Raw genomic sequence first — 24,993 nt, forward strand, 5'->3', positions numbered from 1 at the left:
CCGACCACGTTTAAGATCATTTAACCAGTTATAAATAGTTTGCAACGTTGGTGCGTTAGTGCCGTGAACAGAGTCAAGTTTTTATTGTGGCAGCACAAAATTTATAGGTGATCACAGTTAAGCCACAGTCTAAGAAATAATACAGTCGGTCGACGAAGGCGTCTAAACGAGGCAACCGAGCGGAGTGCGAGGGGCAGGGGGCGGGAGGGGCGATCCCTGAGTTTCATACACGCCATTGTTAGTATTCCGGGAGATGATTTTGAGGGCTGACGCATGTCTTGTAATTATCAATCAATTTGTGCACAATTAAAATATTGCATATGTGCTAATTGTTTGTTTCAGTGAGTGTAAACCAAAATATATACTCGTATGATATGATATCAAATTTTTAAATTCAAAATGGCGGACATGATTTATAGCTTATTTTAAGAAATTTAATTACGAGTAGTTAAGACTTTATTTAAAATGCAAGAAATTGTTTCTTGCTTCTGTTTGTATAGGTATCATGTAGTATTTAATGTTTTAATTATTTTTGAAAGTTCTCGGGGTGCCGATTATAAAAATGACATCCATTTTGAAATCCAAGATGGCGGACATGTTTTTTTTTCTTTAAAATCGATATGTTTGTCATCTCCGAGGTTCCTCGGGGTTCCGATTACGATAATGACGTCCATTTTGGGGGTTTTTGGAGGTGCCGAATTCAAAAATAGAGTCCATTTTAGAATTAAAGATGGTTTACATCACTGCTACACACATCGACACCCATTTCAAAAAGGTCACAAAGGTCCGCCATCTTTATTTTCATAATAAATGCCATAACCCCAAAAACCCAGAAAACAACACCCATGACGACTTTGTAAAATTAGTACAAATACATGAAACCTAAAAACATTTCCCAACTCTTTTGGGTAGTTGTGTAAATCTGTGACAACCCTAGGCAGGTACGGTGACCTTGACCGGTGTCGGCATTTACGCAAACATCAAAGGCGTTGGCCCACTGTTACTTTTTACACTGTGGTTAAGCAATGGTTAAAGTGACATTTTGCAATTTTTACTTGCTGAATTTTCTACATTTTTCGTTTGAAAGATTGTGCTAGCCAGTGGTAATGCCATTTACCAAAAAAAGGTTTATAAAAAGTTTAAAAAAAAACATTATCAAACGGCTCTCGTATTAAAAAAAAATGAGGTCTTATCTACACATTGGGTATAATTGAAGTACTACGTAAAAGGACAGGATTTTTCTTTTATTTCATTCTATCTACTAAAAGGGATACTGAAACGTCAAGAGTACTTACGTTGATTGCTTTAGTTTAATTTTCTTTTTAAATTAAGATCCGCTTATGTAATTAGACATTTTAATTAGACATAAGACATTAATATATGTATTGTTCTCTGAACTCCCCATCGGCACACAAACCTCCTCAAGGTTTTGCCTACGAAGGGTCTTGTATTAAATTCTAGACTGTAAATTGTTTGTTTATTCAATAAATAAAAATAAATAAATTATGTAATATTCGGCTTTAAAATCACGTGGTTTTGCTTTGCGTAATGCGTATCTATTATGATGTATGAGTAATTTTTGGCTTGAAGATACTTTGAAAATAATCCAGTTGTATTAGAACCTAGTACCTACCTAAGTCAAATATCTTGAGTGGTATTAAATTGCTAGGTTCCGTAGAATACACGCGTGTATTCCAAACATATTAGGTATGGATCCCTTACTCGTACATTTTTTTTAGTTTACCTACCCAGACCTCTTTTTTAAAGATCTTTTCTTGAACTGAGCATTTGTGCATTAACTTTTCCATTATTTGAATCAATTAAAGCCATTTTAGAACAGCGTCATAAAACGGCACTTTATTGACAACTCAACAAAAGGGTGTAATTTTACGCGACAAAGTACAATACCTGCAGCTGTGTTTGGACTACTTTATAACAAGTGTACTTATTTGACTACTGTCAACACGAGTATTATGACTGGGTACCTAACAACTAAATATGTAAGCAAACTAATATTACGACTTAACTAACATATTATTAGTCAATACTGTGTCACGTGCATGTTATGAGTTAAACCGTTAACTTAGTTTAATGTTAGTATGACTCAGGACACACTAACATTTAACATTAGAAATTAAGTATATTAGGTACTATTTAGTGCACATATTCAGTTAATACTTTACAGTTCATACTAGGGCATGGAATTATCTCACTTAATTATTATGTGGTAGTCGCTGCACGGTACGAGGCTATCGGCCCGATTAGAATTTTGAGATACGTCAGAATATTTCCTAATGGATTGGATATGTCAGAGTCAAAAGTGATGTTTTTGTTTGAAGAAACGTCACTTTAGACATTAGATATGTCATCCATATCGTAGCTGGCCGTATGTTGTTTGTGGTGCCGGGGCACATGGTAGTCCGCGGCGACGCGCGCGGCGCACTGCCGATGCCGCACACCGCACACGTGTAGGTGTACGCATGACGTACGAGCTAGGCACAGAAGCGATGTAAAAAAATGCTAACGTGTAACTTTCATCACCGCTCAAAATGAGTCTATGATGATTCTTAATTACTTATAATCCTTAATGATTCATATGCCCATACTTCGTTTGCATTGATTTATTGCATATATACGAGTATATATATATTTCTTAAATCCACATAGATTTTGTGCAATAAAGGATAAATAAATAATTCAATAAATACCTAAGGTGTATATCTAGTTAACAATCCCGTTTCGCTTAAAATATCATCCACGAGATCAAATCAAGTATATCTAGAGAGATAAAAATACTTAGAACATGTCGGCAATATATATATATATATATATATATATGGATTTGAGAAATATTGACACATTGAACTGGATAGCTATTTTCTACTAAAATATACTTGACGAAACGATTAACGAACGTTTTAAGTGAGAATGGAACAATGTCAACAACTTTAATTAGAGTTGCAGCTCGGAGATGAAGACAATACCGCGGCGTCGACAGAGAATAGGCTGAATCCGTGACCTTCCTCCGCGTTGCTGCAGCGAAATAGGTCAGCGGCTTGAATGCTATTAATAGCGCGGCGAAAGTCGGGCGCCGCCCCATCCCAGCGAGCGTCCCGCGCGCGGCCGCCATCGATCCGCCGACAGTCCACCACGCTCGTTCCGTGTTCGAGAACCTAACTATTCGACAAAAATTGATCCTCTCACCGCCGCTTGCCAATCAAATTGTGCAACAGCAGTCCCTAGCCCCAAATTTTAAATAATATTAATTATTATATAACGGTAAAACGATACATTGAAAAGAGATAAACCCAAACAAAATAATACCTACTTAAATTAGTAGGGTAAACCACTTCTTAAGTATGTTAAATGCGCTCCAGAAATTAATAGAATACCATCTCCAGAAGCTCCACCTTATACTTACTTACACTAACTTACACTTGAAACTTGTATTTTATGAACAAAGAATTAGAGCGCTAATTAAAGAGCCGAAAGAGAAGTCAAACTACAGGATTGCATCTGGTTTTGATTACGGGAGTAAAGACGTGATTCTGCAATATGTCACACTACGACAAATTATGTAATACTCATTGTATTAAGTACATAAATATTTTTTTCTCTATGCAAAATGTCATAATAATTTAGTATGAATAACTAAGTATGTGGTTTCAATAAACTTAGAGATGGCAGATGAAGCATCTAAGACCCTGGATTAAATTAGCTTTACGACCTACTTGCTTATATGAGTTAAATTGTCTCATTTCCTAAGTTATGTTATTTACATGTGAATAGTTACCCTTTGTTCCACTATATGTTTTGCGCGTGTAATGCATATAACCTAAAAAGATAATAGTTCTTTTTCAACAATTTGAACGTGTTTGTATTTCATTGTATACATACTAGTACAGTCAGCATCAAAAGTAGCGGATGAAACAACGCGCCAAAAGTATCTGATATACTGGATACATTTTCCAAATATAGATAAATTTCTAAAATTCGTGCTCAAAAGTATATCTTTTACTGTCTTAGTTGTTCTATGTTAAAGACATCACTTTTTATTAAGCTGTTACATAATGGTAGATACTTATGAAACGTTATTTGATCCGCTACTTTTGGTGCTGACTGTACTACCTATACTTAGTTTTTTTTACCATTTGAAAGAACTCCACAAAAGTAAGCGTGCAGTTTTTAAGAGGCTCTTCCATTATTAATAATAATGGAATTATACTTACAGTGTGTAAATCCAATACGGGCGATAGTTTATACCAGAAGTAGAATTTAGCCGTGTAGTCATTAATTAAGAAGTTTTTTTTTAAGTATGACCTGTAAGTACTTAATTATGACCCCGTTATAAATTTTTGAAAATTTACCGAGCAGCAATGTACTGCAAACATTGCGAGACATGACATTACGAGATACTTACGAGCTTTTTATTGTAACTGCCAACAAGTGTTACTTTTAAAAGCTCGTATCGCACGTAACTTGTGTGTTGCATTACATTGCGGGCCGAATTATTTTGTATGGTTAATATTTTTATTGCATTCATTATCTCAATATACTTTGTAGGTTCTATATTAACCACAGTTTAAATATTCAACCATATTGAAATTATATTCTGTATAATGTAGCCTACATTTATGTACATACATTATTTATATAATTATGTACCTACTTATAATTGACTTCAAAATTTTCCCGCCAAATGTGCCCGATTTGGAATCATAAATTAACTTCTACGAAGTTCTTTCTAATACTTAAAAAAACGAAGTATAATAACGATGTTCCCATATAATTCAATTTAACTTCTGAACAAAGTAGCGCCAAAGCTACACGTGACGCAATTTTAGCAGCTTAGCAGTAGTTGTGAAGTAGTTTAAGTAAATTCGAGATTGCAATTATTTCCGTCTGACGCCAAGTTAGTGCTTGACACACGAGCGCTCCATTTAGTTTAAATCGTAGACGTGGAGTAGGTGACAGGTAAGATTAGTTAAGCGCAACCTATAAATAGACTAATTTCGCTACCTGACGACCTGATGTCAAACTCTGAAAGGAATAAAATTGAATAAGGTAATTAATAATTACACGACACGAGTATATGATGCTCGGTGTCATTTAATTAAGTAATCATATTACAATATAAGCATCTACGCACGCACTTCCCTAATTGTAATTGTGTAATAATTGTTATTATCTGTAATACGAAGCAGGCTTCTAACGCCTGATAACATTTTCGACACGTGTGTAATTAAATATTAGTTTCTATTGATGACGTGATCTGAGCAGTTACACAAATATCAGCCGTCAGAAATTCGAATACACAAACTGAAATCAATTTCAATAATTTTGACATCATTCGTCCGTACTTTTATATTGATGTACATTTTTTACGCGTAAGTAACACCATTAAAAACGTGGTTAAGTTCTTTCGGGTTATCGGCGGCCACTTTGTACATTGGCGCAAGCGAAATGCTTTCGGATTATGTTATAACGTATACTTAGATAGATATATATATTCTAAATAGTACGAATAGTGCGAGTAGTAGTAGATATACATTCTAAAATGACGATTGTCGCTCCAGTTTTCATAACGCTCGATGCGTTTAGGTAATCGGTCATTGTCGTTGTTTTAACATTTACACATTTTATACTCATTCCTCAGAAGAAGTAAAAAGCAGAAGCGAGTCTACGCTCTCCACGCGAAAATCCCTCTCTCGCACAGGATTGTTACCTACCTATCTAGAATCCTTCGCTTCGATCTGCATTCAACACGCATCGCTCACAGAACTATTGTAATTTGCTCCTTTGCATTACAATATACTAAGAAAACAATCTTGACGTTATAATGGAATTTTAAATATATGTTAATACATAAGATAGCAGTGATTTACACTGTACCTAGTTATTACAAATGTCTCCGTGAGATTGTGTTTGTTGAGTCTAGTTAAATGAAACTTTTAACGCTGACACAGGCTAATCTAAACTTAGCTAAGGTAAGCGAATAGCAACGGGACTGCTAACATAAATACTTAAATACATTACATTACTAACATTAGCCACCTATTTTGGCTTCGAACAATAAAGGCAAGACTCGCAAAAGTATAGATTTAGTCTATTTGGAATATACATATCAAGAATGGTTTTAGAAAACTTCGATTTCATTATGAAAATTGGGCCTGCATTTCATTAGCCAGAATAACTTTTATATGTACGAGTATAGTATTTTATGCAACAGTTGTATAAGAAGGGTCAAAAAAGGCGAGTGGCGTGAGTTATTGTAAAGGAATACGCCACGAGAATTTTTTGACCTACTTATACAACGTTGCATACAATATTTTTCCTACGAGTCAACAAAAATAAATCTTAATTTAGGTAAACAAATTACAGCAAAAGTATATAGCCAAGACGCGCGAGCATACCTTGTTACGCGCCCGGCCCGTCCCGGGCCGCGGCCGGCCGGTCGGCGACACCTCCTCGTAACTCATGAGGCCCTGATACTTGCTACTTGCTAAATTAATTTTTTGGACAGTTTTTTCTCAATTTTGGCCACCGTAGCCTACGGAGACTAACAAGCAACGCTAAGCGGTCTTCGTAGTTTATGGGTGTTGCTATATTACGGGTGTCACATGCGTGTTTCTGACTTATGAAGTAATTATTTTTACTATGCAACCAAATGAATATTTAGTAAGTTGGCAGCAATGCACTTAGTTTAAAACTGTATTCGTTTTGGTTTTGTTAGGTTGGTAGCCATTAATCGCAGTAACGTTATAGCTTATAAAAGCACAAGAGCTTTTATGAGGAATAGACAATATAGACTTTTCTTGAAATCTTTTATGTATGTTCTTATATTCGTGTTAATGAATGCATAAATGACAGATAACAGTAGAGGAGTAGGAAAAGAGTTAAAAAGCTTTGGTAGTCTAGCTGCGGTAACAGCGTGCGACTTTCAATCCAGAGGTCGAGGGTTCAATCAAACCCCGGCTTGTACCAATGTGTTTTTCAGAAATTACCTATGCACGATATATCATTTGCATTTGATATTTATCAGTTGCTTTTCGGTGAAGGAAAACGTCGTTAGGAAACCGGACTAATCCCAATAAGGCTTAGTTTCCCCTCTGGGTTGGAAGGTCAGATGGCAGTCCCTTTCGTAAAAACTAGTGCCTACGCCAATTCTTGGGATTAGCTGCGAAGCGGACCCTAGGGTAAACGCTAGGATATGTATACATTATGTTAGTGGGTTAAACGGTAACATCTTTGAAACACCGATGTACCTACTTATCACAAATTCTTTATTAAATCGCAACTTAAAATGGCCAACTTGCGCTGTCCGAAATAAAAGAATGTTTTTACTAAGTCACATTTATTGGGGTACACGAACCTATCAAATTTAGGGTAGCATAATACCCTAAATTTGATAGTTTCGTGTACCCGAAATATTTAATTTTTTTAATAATGGACTAAATACCAAATTTCGTCTGAGACGTGACTAAAAATATACTTTTAGCTTTGCATCCAGGTACTAAATATTGTGTAATCAAAATTAGTACCTTTTTGTTTACTTCTATATTTAAGCAATGTGAAAAAATAACAAATGAGAATCCCCTCCCCTCCGTCATCACCGATATGAGCGTCATTAAAAATATTCGCAAATCAGGAATTTTGTCAAGTGATTCAAAATATATATCTGGGTACCCTAGTTACGATTACTAATGGACTGATAAGTACAAAAACACAAAGATAGGTATGACCGATAGGTTAATGTGATATAAACAATAGGTAGATTACAGACAGTAAATAAATAAATAAATATTATAGGATATTATTACACAAATTGACTGTCCCACAGTAAGCTAAATAAGGCTTGGCAGTAAACTTGTAACTTCCCATAGCGGCCTCTGTTGTAGTTTTTCAACCCTTTATTAAAAAATGGCACGGGCCACACCGCGCTCGAACGACCGCGAGTAACGATTTATTCCTGATCAATTTGTTCTTCGGCTAGTTAAGCAATCAAGTAACTAAGAGCTTCCTGTCTTCATGCACAGAGAATCACTGCCACTGTGGAGTTGAGTTATATAATAAGTAGTGTTTATTAATTTTCTCAAAGATAAAAGGTCTGGTAAAGTTTAAATTGTATTTTGAAGCCGTTTTATTTGTGTCAATAATAATGAAAAAGAAACAAATTTGCTGGCTTTATTTATGCGTAACGATATTGCATACAAATTCCATGATTTAGTGAAGTCCAACCTGTTTTTAGGTCATTTGGAAAGCAATTTATCAGAAGAAAACGTCACACATTTTTTTGGAAATGTTACGCGTTTGAATTTCAAATACGTATTTGAAATATATGTAATTGAAATACTGTCCAAAATGCAGGTGCCATTACTGTCACGTTGTATCGAAATTGAAGTTCTTTGCTGGGATCTGCCACTACAATTTCACATAAAGGGATTAAAATCTCTGATTCAGTAATTTTCTAGAGTCTACCTATAATGTTGTCGGAAATGAAGTCTTTAGGTAATAGGTATTTGAAATCGGTCAACTTAGTATCACTTAAAATATGATTTAATTATATTATTTTTACACATTATGTTGCTTAAAACAGTAGATATAATTACACCACAACAATTAGGTACTTACCGTAAAATCAGGTCCATTAGCTCTCAACTATAGTCCAACCAAACTTGAAGGGCCGTACTTTGTATACAAGAGGAACGGACGGATCGAAGCGGAGAGAGATGGCGGCTGTCTTTTACAATGTTGACCTCAAATTCATAAATCATAATAAAGAGTCTCTCGGATTCTTAGATAGGTATCGTTTTTCTTGGTAAGAGCGAAAATGCAAAAAATCGATTTTATGGCCGTTATCTAATCTTCACCTTAGATTCATGATAAAGGGCCCCTCGAATCCTCAGATATCGATTTTCATCTTGATCAGACCAAAAATGCAGACTCACAAGATGGCGGCTGTTTTCAAAATATTTACCTCAGATTCATAATAAAGGGCCTCTCGAATCATCAGATATTGATTTTCATTTTGATCAAAACAAAAAATGTAGAAATTCATGCTTAACAGATAGAAACAGTTTGTATGAAGAAATAATTTTTTTGAGTTTCAGCGACCTTAACGAACAGCAATGGATTTATATATATGTATATATATAGATATAATTTAATTGCAGCTAAGCTGGACGGCGTGAAGACGTACATGCGAATGCGGCGGGTGCCGACCCACCTGCAGGTCAAGGTCATCAAGTGGTTCGACTACCTCTGGCTTACGCAGAAGTGCTCTGACGAAGAGAAGGCGGTCTCGTGTCTTCCGGACAAGCTCAAGGCGGAAATTGCAATAAACGTTCATTTGGACACTTTGAAGAGGTACGTGTTCATTACTAATTACTACAACTATACTTACAATTTTATTATATCGACTTCAACAACATTTCTTTTACAAAAACCAAACTAAAACAAATTTTCCCGTGACATTAGTAATCGATCATAGAAGACTTAATAAGGTGCATAAGAATGCAGATCAGATACGTGCTTTATCACAAACAAAACTATGGCGAAGTTGTCAACAGGCATTGTCAATGTTAGTAAGTAACTTTCTACCTACTCAAACACATACAAGGAACACCGCGGGTCGTCGATAGCCGGTACTATTTTTGAATCTCAGAGTGTAATTAAAATTTTTAAATATTATTTTTTGTGGTCAACTATGTAAGTTACTTCAGCATCATAGTTTTATGGTACATAGTTAAACTTAAAACAATAATTAAAAAATAATATCTCCGTAACTACCCAAATAAGTTAGGAGGTTCATCTTTTGTGTTATCGATAACTTATTATTATTAAATTTCGATTACTGGAATATGCATAACTCCATATCAATCATAAGGTACCTTGAGCCATGGAACGTCACAATTTTGATTTGAATATTTTAACATCAAAATCGTTTACAAATAATAACACTAGCAAATTTTTTTTTTTTGTGAAGTGATATATTTTTGGTATATAAAGTTTTAAAAATGATTACTATTTTAAACGTTGTTTGTAAAATTACTATTTGTCAATTGTTATTTATGAAATAATAGTCAAACAGAAAGGCGTTACCGGTAATGTCGCGAAATCCTTTCTTTATTTTGAAATTTAAAATATTTATTTCAGATTTACAACCATCCATATTTGCTAGTATAACTTAGGACCTAATGTAAATTTTGTACTTAATATAATATTACAACTAAATACCTAAGCTATTTTCTAAATTTCCAAAACCCTATAACTTGCCTATTTAGTGCCTTTATATGCGCTACAGGCTTATTAAGCTTTCGAGGGCAGCTATTATCGTGCAGACGAGGCTATTAGTGCCATTCAATAAGTAAATACCTACGCGGTATACAGAGGCGACCCGCAGCTGTGCGGGTCGATATGGCTTCAGGCTGCCCCACGACCAAGCGAAAATTTGCCGCACGATGTAATCTAAGCAAATTGAAATTTCTCATTCAATCGATAAAGAACGTAGGAAGCAAGAACTCTATTATATACGAGACGTTTAGCGCTCCGAAGGAGTGAAACTCATATTATATCAAAGAAGGAAATTAACGTAAACTTTCATTTCGATGTATCTTTGAGTCCAGTATATAAAGGCTAAGGTTGCTCATCTTCAAGTGTTTAAAAAAAAATACGACAAAGGAGGCAAACCAGCAAGCGAATCACCTGATGGTAAGCGATTAGCATCACCCATAGTCACCCATAACACCAGAGGGACTACAAGTACGTTGCCGAAATTTAAAATGAGAGTAGGCTCTTTTCTTGTAGCTTCGATAGTCGCATCGGCCCCGAAATACCGTAGGCGATAGTTCACTCCACAGTTCAGTTTGTTTTGGGGTTTTAATTTTTATAATAATTGCAACAGTAAACTAAATAAATAGCATGGTATGTTTTTTTTTGTAGCGAAATTCACGTAGCTTACGTTATACCAAAAAAATAAAACATTTGCGGTTTGGTCGTTTATAAAGTAGTATTTAATAGTAATATAATAGGTGATAACAAAAAAATTTAGAATGATTGTCTTATAAACAAAACTATCTGCAGAAACAAAAAAATGCTGTTCATAAAGTTCTTTTGAGATTCTTGAATGAAATGTTTTATTTTTTCAAACATTTGTTTCTGTTAGAATGGAGTGAAAAAAAGAAACTCTGCGAAACGTGTTGTAGATTTTTAAAATTCTAACTTAAACATGGGGAAAAAAGTTTATAGTGGGTCATTTTAGTATAGAAAATGTACCAGTTTCTACTATATATAAAATTCTAGCATCCTTGACTCTGCATCGCAAATGTTTAATTATATGAATTCCATGAGCCAACAATGTTGATCATTAAAAATGACAGGTCTGGAATGCTGCTAGAAAAAAAGATCCCCGGAATACACTGATCAGTAAAAATCTACTCTAATCTACGAAGGGAAATCATTCAGTTTGCATGATGAAAGTTATTTTTCTTTTAGCAAAACTGATATGCCTGGAAATGGTTGATACTATACTAGCAATAATTCTACAATACCAGGCAATATTGAACACAAGTATTATGATAACATACCATTTATATGTAAGAAAGTCCGAAATCCCACAAACCTTCCACAATTTTGGCTGATTGATAGTTTTTTTGGCTGAGTAGTTGAGTGTATAAAAATAATTGGAGTAATAAAAATGACTAAGACTTGTGTTCTGAAAATAGACAAAAACGGTGTCCAAAGATCTTATTCGAATTTTATATCTAAATTGCGTCAAAAAATCTAACCACGAGTCCTATTCTAACATCCATTAATGTTATTGTAAATAATTATCATGTATATACTCGTATTGCTCAATAATATGAAAGTATCGTAAAAAAAAATATGAGTATTAATTCAAACCACTGAAATAATTCTCATTTTGTTGTTATCACTCGTTAGAGTTACTTTTATCGAATTCTTTATTCGATCGAGGAAAATTAATTACGCAAAAAATCCCGAGAAAGCCCTAGTATAAATGGATAGCCCAATAGCAAGTAAGAAACTTTACAAAAAAAAGTATATTTGCACCAAAAGCTAGTCGAAGTTTTGTTATACAGTGCCGACATAAGAACACAGGCTAAGTTTCGCGCTGAACTTTGGTGCCAATGTTTAAAATTCCAACTTGTTGCTTATTTCACTTTAGGTATTCAAATAAATTTTTATATGAATAAACTATGTTTTCCATAAATATTAAATTGATTTAATATTTTTGCTTTAGCGTTGTTCCATAATGTTTACTCTGTAATTTTCATACCTTTACGTAGAGGTCCCTAATTTGTCTGGACATACCTATTGATTGACATCGAAAAATTAAAAAAATGTATTCGAGAGGCTACCTCCAAATAAAATAAAAAAAAACATTTTAGTTAATTTTAGGTTATGTGTTTATCAATAAAAATTACGTTTTATATACAGGAGTGTTAAAAAAAAGGGGAAAAAAAACAAAAAAAATATTTTTTTGTCGAATTTCACAAAAAGTCATATAACATTTTTTGCTTCTGTTGCCATCAGGAAGGCACCATTAAAATCTCTCGCAATGCTCACGGGCACCTTGTATGACCGAATAAACCATGCCCATATTATTCAAAACAAAAAGTCGTGTTAAAGAATAAAAGCTGACTCGGTGGACTGTGCATATTCCTTCATTAATGCAACGCGGCAGTTCATGCTTAATATCCCATGTTGTATAATTAAAAAGAAAAACATTCTCTTTTTACATCCATGAATAATGCAAAAGTGTTCGTTTGCGATCCGTAGGTACTTACGATTTTGTCGCCAAATGGCTTTTGTGAGCCGAGCCCTCTTTAAGCATAACGACTGTTATAAAAACCTCGAACGAACATAATGTAAACGTATGACTGTATAACACAGCGATTTTAAATTCTGAATAGGCAGTTACGGTTACTATAAATCATGTAATTTTATCATTATAATCATTTCCGCAGGGTGGAAATTTTTCAAAATACGGAAGCGGGATTCCTTTGCGAGTTAGTGCTGCGGTTAAGACCGGTTCTATTTTCGCCAGGAGATTTCATCTGCAGGAAAGGTACTTACCATATTTATCAAAGTGACTTTAATAAATGTTTATTTTAATAATACCCAGTTTCTATAACAAGAACATGGTTTTCAGGAGAAGTAGGAAAAGAGATGTACATAGTGAACCGAGGGAAGCTGCAGGTGGTAGGAGATAACGGAAAGACCGTATTGGCTACACTCAAGGCGGGTTCTTATTTTGGCGAAATTTCCATTCTGAACATGGGCACGGCAGGTAAACAACTTGGTAAATATCTGGGGCCCGAGACGCCACGCCATTATTATTCTATTCTATTATTTGTTGAAAAGTTTTCAAAAGCAAACGTTTCGAGGAGACGCTGCAATCAGGCCGAGGGAGCGGCCGCGACGCATCTAACAGGTTCCGGGACATCAGCCGGCGGCGCCGCTGGAGCCCGCGCCTTGCTACCGCGTGCCGCGTGCGCTTGCGCGGCACTAGTAGCAATGCGTCGGGTGACAGCGCTAGCGCCGTCATAATGTCAACTGTCATTTGTTATTAATAGGGAATGCTTTTCGATTTCGACACCTAATTTTTCTACTTTTGTCGCATTTTTGACTATTTTTGGCATTGATCCTCTTAACTTAAAGGACACTCCTTGTCACGTGTTTTTTACACGACTTTTAAATCCACTTAAAGCATATTTAATTTAATAGGAGTTACAGTTTGAATGGTAAGCTTCGTTGTACTTATTTGAACTGGAAGGGCTTGTTCTTAGATGTTCCTGATGGACTGGTAGCCTGAGCCTGCCGTTAGCTTCGTGTATTTATTTTGCGTCGTTAAATAATCTCCTTTGGTTGTATTGAAGGCAGTGTCCCCGATCGCTTTGCATCCTCCCTGAATACCTAATTATCATTGGCGTGACCTCTTGGTGCATGTAACCCCATGTTATTATAAGTCTATAATATATTTACTTATAAATAAAAATGATCATTCTTCGTGCTGTCGGTTAAGTTATTATTATTTTCATTATATCTATAAAATAAGCCTTTTGAACTTTAGTAATGCTTGGTTCCTTTACGGATTCCATATGCCTAACAATTTTATTCTACTACTTATACCATATCTGTCTACCGTTTACCCGAATCGCTTTGTACCTCAATCTTACGTAATAGAGCACAATTTGGAACGTATTAGACATGGCTTTTTATAGTTATTTGAGAGGAGACATATGTTAATTTTATGGACTGTGAATGAACGTCATACCACCTTATTGCCCCCTTCATTTAGTCTTGACTGGAACGATTGACGCGGTATGTTGTTTAATTGTTTCTCTACCAAGCTTAGCTCCTTCTTACTTTGTGATTGGACTATCTCTCAAAATGTATGTTTTACTTGAGCTTGCCACCGGTGTCTTCGGTCTCCCTGTAAAAACCTCGTGACTTGTTTCGGCAATGACCTTTCGAAAAAGGCACTAATGTAAATATTAAAATACTGACTAAAAAAAATTAAATAGTCGAAGCCGAAACAGGTATTGAGGGCGGCCCATTTGACCGGACACCGGTTGGCATGGAGTGTGTGGATGACACGTCGACAGGCAACCGGCGGACAGCATCAGTGCGCTCCGTGGGCTACTCGGATCTGTTCGTGCTCAGCAAGAAGGACATGTGGGACGTGCTCAAGGAGTATCCTGCAGCGCGAGTGCGCCTCGAAGCAATAGCTGTTAAGAGACTTGAGAAATACAAGAAAGCGCCGCTAGAAAAAGGTACCACATTTATCTCGATTTGACGGATGAAATGTTTAATAATGTTTGACGACCGGTTTGGCCTAGTGGGTAGTGACCCTGCCTACGAAGCTGATGGTCCCGGGTTCAAATCCTGGTAAGGGCATGTATTTGTGTGATGAGCATGGATATTTGTTCCTGAGTCATGGGTGTTTTCTATGTATTTAAGTATTTATATATTATATATATCGTTGTCTAAGTACCCTCAACACAAGCCTTATTGAGCTTACTGTGGGACTTAGTCAATTTGTGTAATAATGTCCTATAATATTTATTTATTATTTATTTATTTAATATCACGTGATGTTGGAGCTCATTGTTTTATAGTGGCAATGGGTCGCTGCCAGTCGACGCCCGGTCTCGTGGAGACGAGCGGGCGCGTGCCCATCGAGGAGATGCAGCTGCCCGCTGCGCACGCAGCGCCCCCGCTGCACTCCTCACACCCGCCTTCCTATCGGGACCAGCTTTATAGGTAGGTACTCTCTTATATCTTACTGTAATAATACATCGCAATTTTTCTTTACATAGCTTACCTTACTAATATACCTTGCTCACGTAGGTTTAGCGCTAGATTTCTATATGTATTCCTGTTATATATCCCTTACTATCCTAACTCTTAGGCGAAATAAGCTTATGCCCATAAAAATTAGGCTAATCAACTAATTCGGATCAATAGTTGTGTTGCAGGTGTCCATGGGCGGCGATGATCGCTTACCATCAGGTGATCCGTCTGCTCGTTTGCCTCCTCTATCATAAAAAAAAAACGTTTTCATGCCAATAGTTGTTACGCAAAGTGAAAATAGACACGAAAAATTATGCGTTCCGATATACTCGTAGACCCGTTTATTATTTCATTTCTTTGTTTATACAATTATTACTATATTTATTATTGCCTCTTTATTCCTTTTTTTTACATTTAGTGTTTATACAATAACAATAAATAAATTATCAATCATTTAATCTAACACTTCATTAAATATCAAGCTCATGAGGTCGATTCTAATTTAACAATTTATATGGTTTTGAATTTTTGGTTTTGGTGATTGACGCGCATCTTACACTCTATTTCGCATGCACCAATCAGCGTGAATCAAGGAAGTATCAAAATAAGATTAAAACCGTAACTAGTTGTTTAATGTGAATCGAGCTCCATTTGGAGCAAACGAATTAAGCCCAGCCAATGTATGTTGATATCAATATCGTTTCGCATATTGTCCAATGATTTACGGGTCAGGGATGATCAGAATCTATGTAGATAATATGGTTTACCATTGAATTGCCGACAGACATTTAATCGAATATTATTTAAAAGACAACGTTTCAAGTATTTTCATTTCATCTACGAGTCATTGCGTCGAGGACTCGGTACTATGTAATTTGAACCGAGGTCTTTTAATTGGTAGTTGACTTATTTCAGTAAGATTCATGTCATGGCTTTTCATTTCGTTTTTTTTTATTCATTTTTTTACATGTAATAATATTAATTCCACATAAAATTATTTTAATTTGTAATATTTCGTTATCGAAATCGCTTTCTTGGGGGTCGCAGTTCTATCTAACCTAGCCTAACCCACTTCTGACAACAGTTCGTTTTCTTGGGGTTCGCAGTTTTAACCTAACCTAACCCACTTCTGGCAACAGTTCGTTCTCTTGGGGGTCGCAGTTCTAATTTAACCGTAAACCACTTCTGGCAACAGTTCGTTTTCATGGGGGTGGCAGTTCTAACCTAACCTAACCCACTTCTGATAACAGTTTTTCTTGGAGGTCGCAGTTCTAACCTAACCTAAACAAACTTTGAAAGCCTCGCAGTTCTATTTTTTGATAGAATCGTGCAATAATATTATTAATTTATTTAAAATTGTATTAAAGTTATACGTCGAAGAAATGAATTGCAATGTTTTGTAGTTGTGCCAATTACGATAATTTGAAACAAATCAGCGATTAAGTAATATTCATTGAATAGTATTTCTACGTAGTAAGATAAATTTAAATAAATAGTAGTTGAAATAAAATAACGCCAAACAATATTAATAGTACTAAAGTTTCGATGAATCGTTGTCGATGAAATAATATTCGATGAAAAGGCTGTCGACAAAACAAGGGTACGCCAGATAATATATAGTAATAACTTTTTTTCTGTCTAGTTCGTCAGTAAGTCCTCTTCGTGTAGCATCTCCTGTGGCTTCGTGCGCGTCAAGCGCTCGTAGCAGCGCGGCCGGCGCGGGCAGCATGGCCATCGCCGCCGTGGCCGCCGCCGCTGCCGCCGCCGCTGCCGGCTCCGGCGCCGGCCCTCGCGTCATGCTCGACTCGCATGACGTGTTAGAATGTGAAATCAAGCGTCTTCGGGAACGCCTGCATACTGTCGAGACTGAAAATGCCGCCATGTCGGCGAAACTCAGTCAACAGCAGTGGGAGGTAGACCAGAGGTAACGGCTTCGTAACATTTAATTTTTTTGTACTTACTCAAACGAGTTCACGTAACACATGCATATATTTTGGTATAACAGGCTGCAGGAGATCGAAATGCAAATATGTGGCGGTAGCTCGTTGAGCTCTCAAGAGGAGAATGAGCGCAACCGTGAAAGCATTATTTAACAGCGCGCCTCGCCCCCGGCTGCGGCCCCGCGGCCGCTGCCGCCCCGGCCCGTGTTGCGGCTGTCTGCCGTCTTCTGACCTGCGCGAGCGCAAAGCCCGCGTCGTCGATGTGTGACCGCGCGCGCCATAGCAACGCCCTGATGTCATGCACCCATTCGACGTCACTGAGTGTTATCGACCCTCCTCGTACTTTCTGAGAACTCCCTTTGTTACAAAGAATGATTGCAATGTGGTTTTACAATGGATAAGATAAATGTTATAATATTTAATACGAATTAACTTTATCAAATTTATACATATACGTAGTATAACGACTCGCTACTGTTTGTCGAGTGACCGCGGAGTGAGATTATGCCGAGACAATATCGTAATGTAAAGTCATTTAAGTGCATCGAGATGTATCGAGTGCTGGAGAGAGTGGGAGCGGCGAGTGCGCTCCGGTTTTTAGTTCCGTGTTATTTTCGCGCAAGGCGTACTTCTTTCTGGATGGACGTTGATGCGTTAATTCTTTGTAAGTCAATCTATGTCGTGCATACCTCGTGTCTATGTTAACGACGTTTGGTTTAATACTTAAATAAGATAAGAGTATGAAATAGATTATTATATACATATATATCTATTGAATTTATAATGTTTTATTTGATTTTGCAGGTGTTGTTTATCACAAAATATTTACGTCTTGAATTTGAAATTACATTTTGAAAATATTGAACGTTATGCATAGTTATCATTATTCAAATGACTATTAATGAGTAACTAACAAAGAAACTAAACTAATAAGTTAAGAATTTTATGTTATTTCATACATAGAAGATGGATGATATTACCCTATCCATTATATCTGAGCTTTAATTATAATAAACTCCGTAAGACTTTACCATGTTCTCTGAAGCGTTTTTAAAAGCGTTGATTCCATACACCATTCTGTCATCAGATAGCAATGCATGTAAAATGTACATTGTACATGTGTACTTACGGAGCCGAGCGGCTGCGTTCCATAAATAAAGCAGCCGACTCTTCTTAATAATAAAGGTCAGGTGGGGTAAGAGGAACATAGTTTATTTTATTTGGAGCAAGTTCCTTGTTGTTCCTCTTATTCCACCGGTTCTTATATGTGTTCACCTGAAAAAGATACGGCTGTTTCATTTACGGTGATAAAGGTGATACCATCTATACGAGTATAACCTCTGGTGTCTGGATATCATTTTAATTGATTACTCATGTATATATTATTGAATTCCTTAAGTAATTAACGCCGGTGATCCGGAGTGATGAAATCGACCATAGTATACATATTGTATTACCTACGTGAACGAAGTGAGTACTACCTACCTAACAATTAAGAAACTTAGCTGTAAATGAATACATCACTTTGGGAACTTCAGATGATCAGTACTGCCAGACATTACTAGAAACTTGTAGCTAAGTAAGAAGTTTTAATGTAAAATACTATACCATACCAATTAACTGAACGACGTTTTGTACTTATACCTTATACTTTCTATAATATTTAAAATTATTTTTCACACGATCGTTACATAATTATTTAACATTAATGTGTTTTAAGTAACTAAGTGGACACATTGCTGACGCTTCCAAAGTATTTATTTTGTATCCAATTATGTTATAAGAGCTATTGTGATGCTTACACTAAATAAATACATATAAGGATATACTACAAAAACCAACCAAATAACCTAATGGTCTGAATATTTGTCAGTTTCCAGGTATCAACCAACCTATCTACTTTATATGGAAACCTGTGTTTCATACGCAGACCGTTAATCGAGATAGTGCGCCACCAGTGTAACTAGTGCCTATATGATCAAAAATTACTAAAGCTTTGTTGACACTTTTCAGTAGTAAGTACTCAGCGTACTGACGGCGCCATCTCGGTCAACGTACTGAGTGAGCGCAGAGAGCCAGCGCCATACATATTGGTGAAGCCAGCGCAGGACCATATATTAATTCGATAGCCGCTTTCTAACAATCGATTAATTGCAATAGAAGGGAAAGCACGACTTGATGATTACAAATATCTACGTCGCTACTTGTACAGTACTTAATTACCGTAAAACCGACAAACTATCGACCAAAATCTCTCAACTATGGTCCAAAACTATCTCGAAGATTTTCGTTGTGTGATTATTATCTGAAAGGGACGCAATATTCTACGCCACTGTAGAGTGGCGTAGAATATTAGCCTGCTATTAAACTGGTGGTAGCCGTAGGGCTACCACCAGTTTTGACACTAACATATTGACTCACGTCTACGTAACTTACTTTTCAACGCACTTGCTCAAAACGACGTTTTTATTCCACCGATTTTTGGCTCATAATCCTAGATATTAAACACGCGTGCTTTTTCAGTATATTATAACCAGACACAGGAATCCGTGAGGCAAAATTGTTTGACTAGTAGGGAGTTCCTGTATCGATAAACTCGACTATCGATGCTAGTTCTATATACTAGTGATCACTCAAGGCTTTGCTTGTAAAAAGACGTTTTTATTAAGAGTAAAAATAATAATTGAATAATAAGTCAATTTACTCTTTGTTTTTAACAAGACAATTTCATAATTTTACTCATCTCAATCTCAATTTTTTTCTTCGTGAATGTCCCATTTACTATTGTTAAAGTAAACGACCAGAATTTGTTCCATATTTTTGGTTATTAAGCGTTATTAAGTTAAGGATAGGAGGAATAGTAAGGAACTAAGGGAGGGACGAATGGAAGATAAAACTAAAAAGAAGATTGATATTCATGCTAAATTACTTGAACTTGTAAACCTTAGGTGTAGTACTGGACTATAGTTGGCTGGTTTGACGGTACGGTACTTAATCAGTTACTAGTTATTACAATTTTGTAAACCTTCTATATTATTTAGGTATTTGAATTCCTGCGTTACAAATATAGAAGTCTGGTTTTACGTTTTCTTGGACGCCCAAAAATGTGTTAGATAGGCGATTAAACTTTTGACTGTAAATAATATATTTATTTATTGTTATTATATTCCATAAATTTTCTTCTAACATATTTCTCAATTATAAAGTGGTAAGAGAGATGCATTTATGCGATTGAATATTAACGAAATGCAAGTGCTTCTTAACAGACATAGCAATACGTAGGGTTTTAGGTTTAACATTTTCATGATCGCTATATTTCATTTATATACGTGACAGACAATGGTGTATTTTTTTATATATGTGTGAATTTTATGACAGCAGCAGTGAGAGTTCCAGGAAGAAAAGAGTGAAAGGTTCAGGTTGATTTTGTTTGCAATTTTCAGGCTTGCGCAAGTCAAATTGTGAATTAAATTATGTCTCGCACGTGTTTCCTTTTATTGTTAATAAAAAGATTATTATGATATAAATTGTTGACTGGTCTTATTTACTACCCATACATAACACAGCTTATTTAAGACGCAATTCTGTAGGTAGATTGACTTCTCTCTTGGCCACATTTTAGCACTTGAATTAAATAGCTTAGTCTAATAAAGCAGCACCTTACCTGATAGTCATGGTAGTTTGATGAACGATGCGATTCTTCTATTAATCAAATAGATTAAGTATGGTTCCAGCATCAAAACATAAAAAAGACAGAAACGAAAATCAGAAAAAAAAAGTTGGAGCTTTGACGGCAAGGTGCTGGCATTTCATTGCGTTTAATTATCTATTCTAAAGGGCGTTTTATTGAACTTCGACGTATGGCAAGTAAAATTAAGGAAACTATTTAACACATTGAACACCGCAATTTTAATTTGCATAGTCACTAAAATCGCTCACGTGTGGTAGGCGCGGCAGCATTAAATGTCATATGTAATTCGGATATTCAGATAAGGCATAAGCTTAAGCTTAAGCTTTTTTATTTTATTTTTTTTATTTTAAGCAGGGCTTAAGCTTTTTACCTACATATCAAACACCAAAATCGGTTCAGATGTTTAGCCGTGAAAAGGTGACAAAAGAATAGACAGCGTTAGTTTCACGTTTATAATAGTACAGATGTTATTTTTTAGATATGTTTGAAGTCGGTAACAAGCAAAATAGTCAAGCCTTCTCGTTGAAAACTGTGACGTACTTAGATTACTATATCAAGGCAATTTATCTGGCACCGTCCCACCTCCAACGGACTAATGTAAAAGCGGGCGCAGCGGCGGAAAGCGCCGAAATTTTTGTAACGTAATAAATATAAGAGCCTCGGTAGAGAGTAACATTTTGTACCATTTGGCGTTGAAACTCTAGGTAAATGGGGTCCCAGCGCGCACAAGTTTTTTGGAGAAATCGCGAAACGTCTGGTTGACGTAACTGGTGACCGAAGAGCTGGCGGCTTCCTCGCACAACGTATCAGTATTGCGATACGAGGAAATGCCGCCAGGTCCTTGGTACAATGCCTCAAGGGCCTATTTTAGATATAAGCTAGTTATAGTAATCATCTGTATATATCCATTACGTATATTGTTATTGTAAATAAAGTTTAATTATAGTACATTGTGCAACGAGGAGGGTAAGTGGAATTTTGGATACGAGGGTGGTAATTGAAGACCTAGAAGAATTAAAGACCCGAGTTTGCAATATTCTTACCCCCGGAGTTACACAATGTTTTTCATCACACTTGCGAAGAAAAAACTAAATTTTAAGCGAAATAATTCTTAAATACGGTGACATATTAAACATTCGTCCGCCATATTGTATTTTCTTGATAGGTTAGGCATCGAAGGCACAGACTTATTCGGCATTCAGCCACGACTGAAAATTATGTAAAAATATTTTAAACGGCTGTTTAATTAATTAAATTAAATATTTTTAAACATAAACAAAAATATTAAATTATAAACGTCATCATCATCATCATTTTAGCCTCTATCCGCCCACTGCTGAGCATAGGCCTCTCTTTGTGTACGCCACTTATCCCGGTCCTGGGCTAGTCGCATCCTCCATCGCATCCATGTGTCCCGCGATTTTCCGAATGTCATCCACCCAACGAGCTAACTTCGAACAAGATCTTTTTCGAGCAAGTGTGATGAAAAGGCAATTTTATTCTTTCAAATATACAATTAGGCAATCAATCCAAAAAAAGAACCAACCAAGTGCGAGTCGGACTCGCGCACGAAGGGTTCCGTACCATTATTTATAAAAACGCCAAAATATGTTTGTTGTATGGGAGCCCCCCTTAAATATTTATTTTATTCTGTTTTTAGTATTTGTTGTTATAGCGGCAACAGAAATACATAATCTGTAGAAATTTAACTGGCTAACTATCACGGTTCATGACATACAGCCTGGTGACAGACGGATGGACGGACGGACAGCGAAGCCTCAATAATAGTATCCCGTTTTACCCTTTAGGTACGGAACCGTAATGAAGGACATCAAACTCAAAAATATCAATTCTTATATATAATAGGGTAATTTTAGGGCTCCGTATTCAACCTGAACCCTTATATTTTCGCCATGTGTTTCGTGCGCGGCTTAGCTCCGTGATCGTTAGTGCTAGAAAGCCGTAATTTGGCATGGATACGTAAATTAATCGTGGCAAGAAAATGATAAAATGATTCATTAAAAAAAAAAATTGTGGCTCCCCTATAACTGTCCACAGGGGTCCACAAAAGCCATTTTTTGATAAAGCGAATAGTTTTCGAAATATTTGCTGTGAAAGAAAAAAGATAATTGAGGGTCCAAAAATGATCAAACAAAATTATGCAAGTAAAGCGTAGTGAATAATTTCAATAAAAACTATAGCAAACATGATCGGTTGAGCCGTTTTAGAGTTATTGCAAAATGCAAATAATTTCCCCTTCTTAGTAAAAATGAGTTCTCTAAAGGTACAGTAAGCTGCAAAATTCCTCCCCCCCCCCCCCCTTCAAGGCATCCTATTGTGACAAGCAAGTTAATTTATTTTTTTATTTTCTTTTAATACATTTTTAACTTTACAGTATAATTCGTAAGAGTAGGAAATGATTCCTCCGTCCGTACTAGTAAGAACTGTATGACGGCAGGATGCACCACCTCTTCCAGATCCCATTTAATTTATCTGAGTCTAAGTAATTAAGGAACCCTACACTGAGCATGGCCCGACATGCTCATGGTTGTTTTTTTTTTGTATGTAATATTGGCTTAAAAATAATCCTATACTTCCTTTAAAAGGCTATCCTATCATCTATCTATCTTAGTTAGGTTTAGTGAATTATTTAGCGAGTAAAATGATGTGTAACGGTTTTATGACCTTAAGAAGTAGGTATAAGCAAATTTTTAAACGATTTTATTAAGGTAGCCTATACAAATTGGCAGGCGACCGACTTTTTCACTTGTTCCATCTCGACTAAGGTGCAAATTAGCCAGCTCCGGCACGAAGTAGAAGGGATGACTGCTTATTTAGCTCGCGGAAAAAAAAAAACCTTGGATTGTAAGTAACTTATTATTGCTTAAAATAGGCGTAATTCGGTGGAAGAGCCCATTCCGTTGAACCGTACCTTATTTCAAATACCTTAAGTGCAGTCAGCAAAATCGTAGCGGCGATCTGGTAGTGAAAGAAAGTTACAAGTACATATCTTCTTTGTGGATATAGGTACTGTGATTTCCGCTTCCTTTTAATATTTAAGTTGGCTATAACACGCAACGCGCAATCTGCTCCAGCTGGGCATCAGTTCCTGAATATTTATTCCGATTTCTCGGACTTAAATAATTGAACACCCAGTTACCTAGTAGGCGGAACTGCGGTATCTAGAAGTAGGTAAGTGGCATTTCATTCGTAGTTTAGGTGCTTCTGCTAGTCCTAATATGCAATAAATAATATTTCTTTGTGTTATAAACCTATTTTAGTATCTTCTTGCAACTAAGCGGTACGTACTTAAAGCAAAACCTAACCCAACCCAATGATTATGGCGGAATCCTTTGGAAATATTATATGACAATGTACTTACCTACTCACTTACGGTTTAGGTATCTGATAGACCTCGGTTGTGCTCACTCAAAACCATTTTTTACATATTAGAAATAAAACTTATAAGGAACTAAGCCTTCACCTTCACTATACTTGTGGGCAAAGATAGGGTTTAAACATATTTATTAATCACATCAGCTCGTAAAGGCTCTCTTTATTCTTCAAAAGCTGATGAGATTATTGCATTTTATCCACAAGAGCGGCAATCTAATGCTAATTTTGAGTTCGTTTTCTCGTGCTGGCTGATAAAACGGACTTCTTTAAGTGATTATTTTGAATGATAAATATTTAAGACGTTAATTTGTAACATAATCCGCTATGCTCGTGGTTTAGTTTTAGTATCTTTCATTAACTCGGGTATCAATTTTGGCACAAGCGGTTAAACAGTAACTTTGCCCCAACAAATACCTAAGTTTTATATTATTTTATTTTTAGTAACGGATAAAGCGCTGTATACTCGTAGTCTTACCGAAGCAACGGAGCAAAGTAAACACCCTAGTGGTTTTATTTCACTCGCCGCCATTGAAAAACCATTAAAATTTTAATTCCCTCGAGAGGGCGAAAGACTGATCGAGTCGTAACAAAGCTGTAAATTTCGCTTTAAGATCGCAAGGCGCTAGCTTCACACTGGTTCTTTAGTCCCTT

The 24,993-nt window shown here is 36.1% G+C and overlaps 1 protein-coding gene across 6 annotated transcripts in view; it reads left to right on the forward strand.

The window, feature by feature from the left end:
• The window catches only part of LOC133521058 (cyclic nucleotide-gated cation channel alpha-3), a 65,135-nt gene extending 44,353 nt beyond the window's left edge, over window positions 1-20,782 (forward strand). For 2 of the 6 annotated variants that reach the window (XM_061855791.1, XM_061855798.1), the window contains exons 6-12: window positions 9,174-9,366; window positions 12,987-13,087; window positions 13,172-13,321; window positions 14,628-14,795; window positions 15,141-15,285; window positions 16,958-17,239; window positions 17,321-20,782. In XM_061855791.1, the coding sequence (XP_061711775.1) occupies window positions 9,174-9,366; window positions 12,987-13,087; window positions 13,172-13,321; window positions 14,628-14,795; window positions 15,141-15,285; window positions 16,958-17,239; window positions 17,321-17,408 (1,127 nt within the window). In that variant the 3' untranslated portion in view covers window positions 17,409-20,782. The remainder of the gene's footprint in view (window positions 1-9,173; window positions 9,367-12,986; window positions 13,088-13,171; window positions 13,322-14,627; window positions 14,796-15,140; window positions 15,286-16,957; window positions 17,240-17,320) is intronic. The other 4 variants (XM_061855809.1, XM_061855825.1, XM_061855817.1 and 1 more) reach the window with 3 other exon arrangements.
• The last annotated feature ends 4,211 nt before the right edge of the window (window positions 20,783-24,993 follow it).

Source organism: Cydia pomonella, chromosome 1, assembly GCF_033807575.1.
Source record: "Cydia pomonella isolate Wapato2018A chromosome 1, ilCydPomo1, whole genome shotgun sequence".
Lineage (NCBI taxonomy): Eukaryota > Metazoa > Arthropoda > Insecta > Lepidoptera > Tortricidae > Cydia > Cydia pomonella.